Source organism: Antrostomus carolinensis, unplaced genomic scaffold (assembly GCF_000700745.2).
Source record: "Antrostomus carolinensis isolate BGI_N321 unplaced genomic scaffold, ASM70074v2 scaffold13919, whole genome shotgun sequence".
Lineage (NCBI taxonomy): Eukaryota > Metazoa > Chordata > Aves > Caprimulgiformes > Caprimulgidae > Antrostomus > Antrostomus carolinensis.
In genome coordinates, this window is record NW_010337972.1 from 62,343 (window position 1) to 76,516 (window position 14,174).

General features: G+C 35.4%; 1 protein-coding gene across 1 annotated transcript in view; it reads left to right on the forward strand.

Moving 5' to 3' along the window:
• ADCYAP1R1 (ADCYAP receptor type I) overlaps positions 1–12,300 on the forward strand; it is a gene marked incomplete at both ends in the record, with an annotated part of 64,446 nt that extends 52,146 nt beyond the window's left edge. Inside the window, 4 exon segments of the mRNA XM_010175361.2 lie at positions 965–1,025; positions 5,817–5,886; positions 7,674–7,765; positions 12,259–12,300. Coding sequence (XP_010173663.2) covers positions 965–1,025; positions 5,817–5,886; positions 7,674–7,765; positions 12,259–12,300 — 265 coding nt within the window.
• Positions 12,301–14,174: the final 1,874 nt, after the last annotated feature.

The following is a 14,174-nucleotide window of genomic DNA, read 5'->3' on the forward strand; positions in this document are numbered from 1 at the left end:
TTGTTCCTGTCAACTTATAACAGTCTCATTCACTGCTACAAGCTGGGGTGATCAAGGTCCTTGTTTTGTTTGCTTTTTAGCACTTTATCTTCCCAGTGCTGCCTGAATAAATGCAGGCAGTTTCCTAGTCAAATATTTTACTTACTTTAAAATGTAGATCCTTACTTACCCAGTTTTCTTGCAAGACTATGTTATTTTAGAAAAAAGATTTCCACTGAAAAACTGCACTTTTAGTGTTTTCAGAAAGGAAAATAAATCCAAATTTATCAGTGGATTCTTACTGTTTTGATTTACTTTGTATTTTACATGCATTTTTAAAGAGAAAATGAATATCTGAAATAAAAAAATAAAATTCTTGCTCCCAGTATTCTCTTTTGAAGGTTGTTTTGGGTTTTTTTTCTTTTTTTTTTCTATGAAAAAAAATTCCTGTGATTAATGGAATATTGTCCTTTACTGATTTATTTTGATTGAATAGGTAAAGCAAAATCAGTTATTTACACAATAACAGAGAAAATGTAATGTATACAAATCATTTACAACAAAACTATGTAAGAATACAAAGAATAGGATAATGCCATTACAGCTCAACATCTGCTACTCTCCAATTATTGCATAATTACAGGAGCTCTAAACATGGAAGCTGATGTCACTGCTTTTATTTTGTACAGACTATGTTTTAATGTTCATGCAACAAGATGCAGTACAACTTCAGGCAATAATTACCTGAAAAATATCATTCTTTCTTCTTACTAGTTTTGCTTCTGCAATCGCACCAAGACTAACCCATCCTCTGACTGAGAGAAAAGTTTCTAGAGGTCTGAATTAATATAATGAATTGCATTTTTTTTAATGCATGAATATTATTAAGAAATAAAACCTCAGAGGAGAGGTTGCAAAAAATGCTTATTGCTGAGTACTAAATGTGTCTAGACTGCTAAAAATATCACCATCTTATCTTCTACAGGTACCCCAACAATTTGTGTCACTGTCTGGGCAGTGCTGAGACTTCACTTTGACGATACTGGGTAGGTATTGTTGTGTGGGAAATAATTTCACACGCATTCAGCATGATGGCAAGGGTGAAACAGAAATATAGTGACCAGAGGACATGACTGATTCCTCCTTCCAATACATTGAGTAGTGTATCCAAGTAGTTTAGGTCCAGTGTTCAACCTAGAGTGTGTTCCTTTTCAGCTGCATAAATAGCCATAGTTTGATGTTTATATCACTCTTGAATTCATAAAAGATGTAACTATCTACCCTATAAACATGCAGTTGTACACTGGTGAATTCATAAAAGAAGATGTAGGTATCTACCCCATAAACATGCAGCTGAGCCAGTGGCCCTCTTCCATGCACAGTTAAATTACTGGAGTCAAGGATATAGTTTATCTCCTCTTAAAAGAGCTATCAGGTGAATTATACCTGTGTTGGTCTTCTCTCCAACTGATTATGTAGAAAGATGAACATGATGAGCTCATCTGTAGAAATTATTGCAGATATCTCTGATGTGATGAGTGAAATCTGCACAAGAAGTTGTTGAGCTGTGATTTGCAAAGGCAATTAGGAGTTTAAATTCTCCTTGATGAGTTTTTTCCCACAAATCTAGTGGGAGAGGTAAATAGAGGAGAGACAGAAATCCACATCCTGTCTTCTGTGTGTGTGTGTGTGGCGGGGGAAAGAGGAAATGGAATAATTTCAGAAAGAATTCAAGACTGTAGATTCTACCCAAATGGTCTTTTTCTATACAGAAAAAAAAAATGTCCTTTTCTAAAGGACCAAAAGGAAAGGTTATTCCCTTAGATGGTTCTGCATGTCTCTGTAATCAGGAGATTGACTGATAGAGCAGGAGACATAGCTGATAAGAATGGACATGAATGTACACCTTGAAAACACAAGTTTTGCATTTTTTTATTTTTTTTAATTTTTTTTTCTTGACAGCTATGTTTGAAATTAATGAAATATTAGGGAAAATGCTGAGTATGAGGGAGACTGAAGTTGGACTACATGCTCATTGTAGATCCCTTCCAACTGAAATATTTTGTTCTATTATTTTTTATTCTATTCTATTTTAAAATTTGGTAAATCCAGCAATTGTCCTTCAAAAACCTTAATCTGAGTCAACTGTGTCATTATGTACCCAAGTCCCATTTCCAAGAGACTTAGGCTTATGTTTTAATTTTGCCTTATACTAGAGATACCTGGATCCAAACTTTGCACAAGACTCTGTTCTATCAGGTTTTTTTCATCCTTGTTCTTCCATACTCTTTTGGAAAGCACATAAACCCTTCCTCCACTGCAGATATAAGTCCTTTGACCCAATGTTCTATTTTAACATTAAGACAAATTAAATCAATTATTTCCATGCAAAACAAGCCAGAAACCCCTGTTGTGTCATTATTATGATTACAACATCGGTCCTAAATGCATTAATTTCTCTTGAGTCCAAACAGTCCTTGCATTTTGCAAGTAGAGGGAATATTTTGCAGAAGAAAAAAAAAAAAAAAAACAACAACAAAAATCTTTTCCTTTCTTTTAGTTAGAGAAGCTATTTAACATGCAACACATTTCAACAGATTCTAGCTGAGCGTCTCAGTGGTTACTTTTTAAAAATCAGCAAGCATTGTTCTGAGGGTGGGGGAGAAGCCAGCATGAGCCTGAAAACATTGCAGAAATTACTGAACTGGGAAACCACAGTCGCAAAGGCATGGACAAAAATACAGATTCTGAGTCTAAGTCTCCTCCTGCTTGTTCCTTATAAAACTGGCAGACCTCCCTTGACTTCAGCCTGATTCACATCACTGTCAGTGACAGGTTTGTGGAGATAAATACAACTGTCTGTTTATCCAGAGCTGTGCTACCGAATTAAATGGAGTTATTCCAGATGTACACCAGAGATGTAACAGACATCAGGCTCTGCCCTTTTCAAATGGAAATCACATCCCTCCCACAACCCACTGGCTCCTTTCCCTTCATCCATCCTGAAAAAGAGTCCTGTGTGTCTGACCTCTACCGTAGCAATGAATTTAAAAGAAATTAGGGAGCCTGTTTATGTAGTACAGCTTGTTGGTTGTTATTAGAGAGAGTTCTGTTATGCATTGCTATTTTTTTTTTTCCTTCTGATCGTGTTCATCTGAGGAGAAGATTGTGTTTCTTCCACCATATTCATCCTATAGATGTCACAGGGATTAGACAAAAAAAGTCCTGGAAAAAACCTTTGTGTGATTTTGGTCTGATTCATTGTTGACATCTACAAGGTAGATACTGGCAACTGAGCTTACTGGGGACATATCCTGTAAAAGCACAAGAACAGATATAAGAATAGGCATTTGTAGGGGGTGATGTATGTCCCCAGAGTACACATTTAAAATACATCAGTGTAGGAAAAAAAATAAACAAAACCCCAAAACAAAAACAAAACCTTAAATCAACAACCTCCAGGTGTCTATTTATCCCATTCAGACTCTGGGATAATTAGCTGGGCTGTAGATGTCTTCAATATAGATGACTGGAACAAGAGTAGATAGATTCCATCTCGTGTAATTTCTCATTTCTACACAGACAAAAGTGCCATACATTATTGCCTGTTTGTACAGCCAGATTAATATTAAAATTTGCTTAGATTCTTCTAGCATTGGTCAACTTCCTAAAAACTGTCAAGGTATATTTAAGGTGCATCTAAAAGAGACTGACCTCTACATATAATTTTCAGAAGGCAGTACCTAATTTATAAATACATACAAAGTATTAAAAAGATAATTAATTATTTAAGGTGGTTTTTTTTTTGTGGCATACGAATGTTGATAACTGTAAAGAGCCTGATTTACAGACTGGGTGAAAAGGAGTTCCCTCTGAACATTTGTCTCCTTTCAAATATTTTAAGTTGGGCATCCAAAATAAGATTAGCTCAGAAACGTTACTTTGCATTTGAAAATCCGTAGATCTTGAGGGATTTTAATTTTCTAGTCATTCTAGATAGAAGCAAAAATATGTGATTTTATGCAAATTTGACATCCCAACTCTAAACCTTCTCTCTTCTCACCAGCTCTACCACACACATCTTTATTGTTGTTTTTATGGGAATCTAGTAAAATATTGCACTTATAAATTCAACTGACATTTTTAAATCAGACATAGTTCAACTGTGAAATTTCTAAACCAGACATCACTCAGCTGCTTGGAATTTCTCTCACATGTGTTTTGATGACGGAAATTTAGTTCTGCTTCCTCACACTTACACATGTATATAGTTTTGTTTAAAGTAAAGATTTTTCACTTTTCCCCCAGATGCTACCAGACTACCATTTAAATGACACAGAATATGCATTAAACTCTCATAAGATCAACAGTGTTTTATGCCCGTGTATTCTTTCAAGTTGTTTCTTGGCATCTGACAAATGCACCATGACAACCACTGCTGGGATATTTGGCTGTTGTCCCAGTGGGAGGGAAATCCTCCTTCTTAGAACTGCAGGTGCAAAGTAGACATTTTTCTGTGATTTTATGTTTTCCAGAGGGAAGCATGAAGGGAAGAAAGCAGAGACAAATAAAAGACTTTTTTGAAGTGACAATCAAATTTTTAATGACTTAAAATAGTACAGCAGGGTGGTGTGGCAGGGGAAATAAGTGGGGTTTTTTTCATTATTATTGTTTTTCTAGCTTTAAAAATATATGTTAAAGTTAAAACCCCATATGCATATGGGTCATAGAATCCTAGAATGGTATAGGTTGGAAGGGACCTTAAAGATCATCCAGTTCCAACCCCCCTGCCATCAGCAGGGACACCTTCCACTAGACCAGGTTGCTCAAAGCCTCATCCAACCTGGCCTTCAACACTTCCAGGGTGGACCATCCACAGCTTCTCTGGGCAACCGGTTCCAGTGTCTCACCACCCTCACAGTGAATAATTTCTTCCTCAGATGTCATCTAAATCTACTCTTGTCCAGTTTATAACCATTGCCCCTTGTTCTGTCACTCCCTGCCATTGTAAAGAGTCCCTCCTCAGCCTTCCGGTACATCCCCTTCAGGTACTGAAAGGTTGCTATAAGGTCCTGTAATTAGGTATCTCTACAAATGAACATCCAAATAAACTTCAGCTGAATGCTTTGGTGAATCTGGATGAAGACTTTAAATGCTGAAATAGAAATGCCATTTTATGATCATTCACTCCCAACAGCTTAAACAAGCAGCTGACCCTAACTGTTGTCCAGGACTTGAACCTTCTTAGATGATTCCTTGCTCCTTTTTAGGACTTGCAACGCAATGACTGGAAAATCATTCCTATATGCAAATATAACCAGTCTTTAGTACATCCTTGTGTACTAGAAATGCATAAGAGTTCTCATGTCTGAGTCAGGAACTAACATTCATATCTGTTTACCTTGGAAAAGTAACCGAGACATTAGATTTTGGAATAACCCTCTTACCTTCCAGAGTATCCCTGTCTTTTTTTTCCCTTCTACTGAGATGTCAGCTTCAAGGGACAATTTTACCGTTCTCTCTGTAGACACAGAAACACACATAAAGGCATTTTCCAAAATGGCTAAACTGTTTAGTAAGACGTACTATTGAAATTGCCAGAAAAATACTTATTTTACTTTCAGATAAGTTGGGTAAAATCTGTAAAAGAAAGCTAAAACACAGACAGACTAAAGAACTAGTACCTTTGAACCGAAATAAAATAGTTTAGTTACAAGAGTAATCATCCAATCCCTGCCCCCTTTGAAATTGTTGTAAGTTTATTAACTTCCTTGTTATGTCTTTCTTTTTCCTTTTCCTTCTCTTTCCCCACCTCATTCTTTCATTAACAACTACAGCTGCTGGGACATGAATGACAACACTGCCTTGTGGTGGGTGATCAAAGGTCCCGTGGTTGGATCAATCATGGTAAGTAGCACTTGGAGGAGGTGCTTCCTCAACATTTATGAGGGCAAATAACCAATGCAAATAGTTTCAAATTGTTTTACAAACTATGCTGCATCAGCTGTGCTGGACTACTGGACAGCTTCTCTGAATGTCCACCATTTGCCATCCGCAATGCTAAGTAACTCCATTGTTATGAAGAAGGTTTAGTACAAGTGATTGTGCATTGCCTACAAGCCAAGACTGTGTAGACATGGAGTTAGTCAGGTATTTAAACACAGATAGTAAATGCCACAAGTTAAACCCTACAGCATATGGAGCATTTATTTGGGGCTGGCAGGTATGACACAGAATGTATGGAAACCTGTGCCATTTGAGGTGGCAGTTGAAGGCCAAGTGAGACAACCCAAGGCATCTAAAACAATACTAGATGCCAGGAAACTGGACTATGTCTGTTGAAAGGAATTCATTTCACAGCTACCTTTAATTATCTAATATTAGCTTTAGAATAATATTGTGGATAAAGTGCAAGATGCTCAATTGCCAACAACATATCTAAACTCTGTTTAGTTGATGGAGGTCTTGAATTTCAACTCAGATGATGCTAGATACTTGTATATGGATGACTGAGAGGTTCTAAACTACCCTGTTTGGGCTTCAGTTGCTTCCCCCCAAAAATATGGGAATTTTCAAATGTTGTTGGGCTCCTCCAGTTAGGAAATTAAATTAAGCTCTATCCCAGGTGAAACCAGGATATTAAAGGTAATTCAGCTAATAATACTGAAGGATATCAAGATGGAGAGGGTCCAAGGGTCTGGGGTTCTTGTGATACCAATGTATGTGAATTTCTACCCTTTACAGACATATTCTATGAAAGATCATGTTCTGGCTTTGGGGAATCAGTTGTATCTGGATGCTATTGAAAGAATTAAAGATTCAAGCAACTAGCAAGGATCAACTGGTCTTCTCTATTCATTTGTAGATAAAAAAGTCTTCTGAAACAAATGCTCACATCTAGTTTAAATTCTTGGTCTGCTTACAGTAGTAAAAGGTATCAACTCAAAGTACCTTTTATACTGTTTTCTTCTGGCATTAAGAAGCTATGGAGTTGTTGACAGCTAAATCTGAAGCCAAAGCATCGAAGTAAAATGAATTTATTAATTTCAAAATTTATAAAACTACCACAGTAATTACATGATTCTATGAAGAGAAGATGCCTAAGATGACATAAAACTAAGAGACATGAATGTTAACACCCACACCCTCCCCCACACACCCCTCTCTTCCCTTCCGAAAACATTAGAGGTCTTCTCATCTTGGCCAGATTCAGCCAAGCAGAGGGAAAGTCACACAACTTGGGATTTTCAGGAAAGGTTGGCACTAAATTGTGACTGATGGATACTGCTAAACTGAGAAGTACCTTAGTTCAGAGAGTGGTAGTTAAAGATGCTTTTACTGTTGAGATCTTTGCTATATGGTTTTGATGTTCAGGGATCTTTCTTTTTATTCCTTGCACTGTATGATAATGAAAAATATTGAAACATTTTTGTTTCTGTTTGTCTTATCTGGTGCTTGGGACTGAGTAGATTCTGCCTTACTTTAGTTGATTTTATTTATTTTTGTTAGGGATATTTTTGCCTGGAAAAGTGGTGATAAAACTCTTGTAAACTTATTTCATTACTCCTCACCTTATAGAACTGCAGTTCAAGAAGAATAAGGCAATGGAGCCAGCAAGTCACTGAGGTTTTCTCATTCTTATACTTGAAAAAAATATGTCATTGTCATAATTTTTTCCTTTCTTTTTCCTCTAGATAAACTTTGTACTGTTTATTGGCATAATTGTGATACTTGTGCAGAAACTGCAGTCACCTGATATCGGGGGCAATGAATCCAGCATTTACTTGTAAGTACAAATAAATCAGTAATTAATTTAGATTTCTAATATACACATAGGAAAAAAGACAAAGTCAAAAAAGACACCTCAGTTGAATTAATTTGATTTTCAAAAAGTGTCACAGGATCTATTAAATTACTTTGGTTGATTTTTACTTTTTTTTTTTAACCCAAAAGCCATTAAAATGCATTTCAATGGCAGCTTTCAACTTTCTCTAAAGGCCTAGAAAATAAGTATAAATAAAAGATTTGAAACAAAACAAAACAAAGCTTCTTTATAGGTCAGTTGTCTGGAAATTAACATACTGACCAGGCATATATATTATTATACTCATGGGACAGTCTGTTGTGCTTCATACATTCCAGGGTCATGGTCCAAATTTCATTGAAAGCAATGAGTTTTGGTAAAAAGATTTCATTAAATTTGGACTAATTTCTAATATAGGAAGATCTCCTGAAGTTGCTTATGTTCATATTTCTTGTAACCTTGAGTGCATTCTACTTAAGCCAAACAATTGCCCCACACAACTAGAATTGTTTAAAAATTAACAAAAAAACCCCTAAAATTTTACTTTAGAAATTTTAAAACTATATGATTCACATTTTTTTAAAGCCAGCTTCCCTTTTTGTTAGTTTCCACCTCATTGGAGGACAGAGATTGACCATTTGAGATGGTAGTCATTCCCATTTTGATTGCATGCAATCGTTCCTCATATAAAAATTATATAATAAATTTTAATAACTAGGATATGTGGCAGCACATTTGGTGTTTTCACCAAACACCATGCACAATTGCTTTGCAATTTTTTGTGAAGACTAGTGATTTCTAGCACTCCTAAATATAGGTAAGACTCATTTAGCACTAGATTCCTGTTGAAAAAAGAAGGCGAGTCATGCAAATCTTAAATAAATAAAAAATGTCAGGGTAATGTAGGAGATCCTTATTTTGTAGTACTTTTTCTTAAAATGATCCAGTGATCAGTTTCACCCTAAGTAACCACACTCATAGTACAATCATGTCATCCATCTAAATGACAGTTTTCAGGGAAAAATATGTCCTCCAGCTGCTTATTTTTCTTCCCTTTTTTCCTATTGTCTTGTTTATATTTCCGTGAAATAATAAAGTTTTGTACATCCTTTTTCATGTCTGTAGTCAGACATCCATTGAACTGAAAGTACTGCCCTTGAAACTTGCTCTAAACTGTGTTTCCACAGCCAAAAATAATGCTTTAAATTTATTCTGCAGGTGGATAGATCTCAGAATTAAAAAAGCAGGAGAAAGTGTAGTGGATAGGTTAATTGTATGCATGCTTTGTCCAGGGCTTGCATGAAGACTTCCCATCTATGTGCTGCTGGGAAGTCGTCCACTGAATCTTAGCTTATAATTAGCACCCAAAATGTGCAGAGCAAGTTCTGATTATGACCTGCTAAGTGCATGTTTGGTATCTGCTGCACATCTCTCACATATGAAGCAAAGCATGCCACAGCCTCCAGTGATTTAACTAGATTATAAAACACCCTTGTCATTTTTGATCAATATGGTGACTGAGTTTTACTGGTATTTTTCCTATGTGTATAGTTAGCCACCAAAACCAAGAGAAAACATCATATTTTCTGTTTCATTCGCTGCCATTATTTTTCACATTTTTTTGCAATTTTATAAATAGGTGTGTATAAATTGATCTTGCATTTATGTATGTGTTATGAAGTGGAGTGTTGTTTATCCAAACAGATATGACAACAGAAAAGTCACACTGAAATGATAAAAAGAAATGAAAAGAATAAGTCTATGCAGATATACACCAAACATATTCAACATTTTATCCTGTAAAAAGAGTGTTGTTTACAAGGAAGAAAAAAGATAGATCATAGTATGGTTATGTCACCATATTGAAATCTCTGTGGCATTTAGACTGTGGTCCTTATTAGGCATTTTCCATGTCCTATTTTGCTGTTTCAAATTACAAAACATCATCCCATCAGACCAAATTCTCCATCCACACCTTTATTCACAATCTATTTAAGTACTTTGCCTTTAGTATATGAGACAGAGCAGTTGTGTTTGAGGAAGTATGTTCAGCCTGTTTCTGAAGGTAATATCACATGTTATCTGCAGTAGTGATTGATTTATTCTAGTATCAGCCTTCCACTCTTTGGAATAACCCTTTAGCCAGAAATTCCATAATCAAAAAAGAAAATTAAAAACCCACAAAAATTTTGTTATTGATTTTGGGTAGGATTTATTTTCTTCTTATGTGTGTGATACATTTTTATGTTCAAGCCCTTTTAATGATTATTTTTGTTAAGAAAATTTGCCTCTAGTTCTACTTTATAAACACTATGGTCATGGTTTTACAAATCACTTAAACCTCTATTTGGCTGTACAAGCCTTGGGGATGTGCTTAAATTCAAAGATTAATAATATATTGTTACCACTCTGCACTCATTATTAAAAATTCCCATTACTGAAGTTAGCTGGAAGCTAAGACAGGAACACAACAGAAGAGTGCACTGCTGGGTAACAAATGCTTAATTAATATAGTGTAGCCACTAGAGATTGCAGGACTTGCTTTAAAAACAAAACAAAAACCAAACCAAAACAAAGCAAAACAAAACAAAAAACCCAAACCAAAAAAACAACAGTAATTTATAATTTACAGCATAATAATGATGTTTTACTTCCTTAAAAAATCAGAATTTCTCTCTAAATAATCTGATGGTCCTTATACACAAAAGCCTTTGTTTTTAGGCTGACAAAAACCTGAAAACATACAGCTTAGTCCTAACAATTTTCTGCAGCAGTCAAATGCTTTAGTGATTGTAAACTTCAATTTTATCAACTTGTATGTTCAGTCGTTCATTACCAGGGTCAGGCCTAATCGATCTTCTTTCACACGTTTGGTTCTCCTCAAAGCTGCCTGCACGCTGCTGATCCCATTTCAGACTGAACAGCTCAAAACATGTCAGATTCTGAGGGAACAATAACTCCATCCTTCTTTTACTGATGATTTAGACAGAAACTCCTCCTTATGGCTGAAATTATTGGGGGTTAGATTCATCAAAACTATCTAAGCAGCTGAGGTAGAAATTAAAAAGCAAATAAAAGCCACCTTTTTAATATTCATTTTAATTTTATGATTCTTTTTGATTTTTTTTCCGAGAACCTTAAGCAGTTTACATACTTCCTTCCAGTAGTCATCATAATCATTATTTACTTTTCAGTATTAGGAGTGAACTGCCAGTGGCATAAAAAAAACATAACTTTGTTTCTTGAACCATGTTTGTTTTCAGTTAACCTTGCGTTAGTCCTGAATAATTCCACCAAATTAAGCATTAAACTAAAGCAAGTCCAGTAATGCAAATATTTTTTTTATCTGAATGAGATTTTCTGAGATCCTTGGGTGCTGGGGAATCATAAAGTCATATTGACTGTATTTCTAGGGTAATTAAAACTACTATCTGTATAGTTCAGACAGGTTTCTTGTCCCATGTGGTGAATGAATTGCATAAAAAATTGTAAAGTGCCATGGTCATGGACATGACATACTTAATCCTACAATACAAATGACAATGTATATTCAATCCAGTTAGATTTGACTTAATGTGCTTCCAAACAGAAAGCACTACCTGATTTTTAGCAATCTCCAATTGCACAGTTTGTAAATATTTTGAAGTAGTAGTAGATTATTTAGGCACACTGTTACGCCATATGCTGAAAGCCAAGTAGCACGACATCAGAAGTCCATGAATCCAATGTGCACTCACAGTTCTGTGGACTGGAAACACATATTCACAACCCTACTATGTTCAGCATACATCATACATTTCATGATTTTCATACATCAATCCCTTTTCTGGATTTTTAGGAAGCAGATAATAAATTGATCTGACAAGGCTTCATTGTTTTTTTCCCATGAGCAATCCAGCCATAAGTGTGCACTATGGTGTCAGTGTCTGCTTTGAGGCATCCTGGTTTTGGTCAAGTTGTAGAGAGACTATATTCACTCTCCACAATAATTATATATATATATAAAAAAAACCCCAAAAAACAAAAAACAAAAACAAAACCCTCCTATAGAAATGCCCACGCAAAGCTTAAATCCACGCTATTATTTTAATGAGTATTTTTTCATTGCTGAAAGAGTCATTATAGACAGATGGCCAACAGTATCACTACCATAAACCACTACAGTAGTTAAGTAGGTATGCATGATGTTGATGCATGTTGGAATACACCTTAAGATTAAAAAGGCCTACACATTTCCATCAAGTTTTTGCTTACTCATTCATTTTCGAGGATCAAACACATTCAAGTTTTGTGTTATTTTGTTTTGTTTTTTCCAGTTTATCATGAATAACATAATTTGGGAGGGGGAAGCTTGTTTCTGCTTTTGCTTAACAGATTCTTCATAAATTTTGTGTCACATGTTGAAACCTCAATGAAAAGAAAATAAACCCCACATATACCTAGCTAATTCAGGTCTATGTCATTCCTCCAATCAGCATCTTGCTGGAAAGAAAGGAGAAACATGGCATATATCATAGGTAGGTATGATTTTACATCTGGTGCAACCTAGAGGGTTAGGGTAGGAGAAGCAATGTTGTAACACAAATGTTTTGGTAAACAACACTCCTCTACAGTTCACCTACAAAGTCTCTGGACACGCAATGATTCATTCTGCTACCGCTTTGTCTTGCTGCAAGTGCTCAGACTGCCAGCATTAATAATTATTGACAGGGTCTTCATGCCAAAAGTCTAATTTTTGACAAGAAAATGGCAGATGTTTGATAAACGTTATATTCTTTAGCATGGCACTGTAATTTCTTCACCCCAGGTACTATCAGTTGAGTTCTGGAGAACCCACTAACCCAGCAATGAAAGGAACTTATGACCCTGGGTTAATCCTTTTCTATCACAAGGAAATACAATGGAAAACATAAACTATAATGATTTGGTGTCAGTGCATGATCAGCAAGGACCTAGTTCTCATTTCTAAGAAATGCTAGGAGAGTAGATATTTACTACTTTGATTGACACTAATTCTTGATGGATTTATTTAATGCTCTAGAGAAAATGTTCTCATTCACAGCTATTATACTTTTCATTTACATTTCCCAAGACAAATTATTAATTTGGGTGTTGATTTTAGGGTTTTTTGATTTCCATTTTGGTTTATTTTGGCTTGTTTTTTTGAAGGAGGTGTTAATTTGTGCCAAAAATTTTCAGATAGGGATTGAAAAAAAAATTGAGTGTATTCTTTAGGAATGTAAATTCCTGTAGGTTATGCATCATAATTAGAAAGAGTATAATTACACTGGGATTTATTTATTTTCAGATAAAGTAATTGAGAACCCTTTTTTGCTTTGATTGTCTATCTATAGATTTGATGTGGTCTCAACTACTGTAAAATCAAACAGCACAGAATATTTAGTGTGTTTATAACATTCCTGAGAGCTGTTATTCCCGTTGAACAGCTGACGGTACCATGCACAAAGGGACTACTCAAAATCCCTCCCAGTGTATATGACAGGTAGAGGAACATGAACATCCATCTTTGGTTGTCAAATCTAGCTTCCTTTTACATTCTTACAGTGATGATGGGATCAGACCTTAAACTATGCCCACTTTGAAAGTGGTTTTGTTATTTCGTGGGTATCTTGCCACAGGGATATTTAGAAGAGCATTTCAATATTTTTAAAGGAAATTCTATCAATTTCCAATGATATACAAGTGTTTTACTGGAGCTTTGAGAGGCTCTGATTTGGAAATCTTTGATCATAAACTTGTTTCTTGTGGTTACAAGATCAGCTGTGATTAATGCAATGTTAAAAAGTGTTCTGCTTCTGTTATTTAGAAATCCTTAGAAGGTATTTCGAGTGCAGATACATTGTGCCTTGGCCTCCACAAGTGATGTCTGTATGATGGAGGCTGACACATGTTATTTTCTATTTTTCAGTAGGAATTAAAAATGGAATGACTTTATCTTTAAACACTATTTGTGCACTTTGATGTAAGGTATTTTTGTGGGCAATTTTGTGGTTTCAAAGGACATACGGATAGAGGAAAGGATACCACACTGATTTATGTGGCTGATGAACTAGCTGTTTTTTTTGAAATCTTCCTAAGTTTTATGCTTAACAATTCTCTAATGGTGACTTAAAATTTCTACTTGACTCCATGCTCTGTGGCAGACTTAAAGAAGGAGTTTGTGTCCTAAATGAGCAAAGCCACAGACCTTTTTCCCTATCTGTGATAAGAACAAGACACAAACTGGAAAAGAGAGTGTTTGCATTAAAAGAAAAGCCCCTAATAGATGGTCTTTCTCTAGAATGATCAAGGATATGTGCAGGGAGAAAGCAATGCCATGTTATACTCAACAGTTGTTCTCTTTATAGAAATATGCCATTGATTTTTTTTT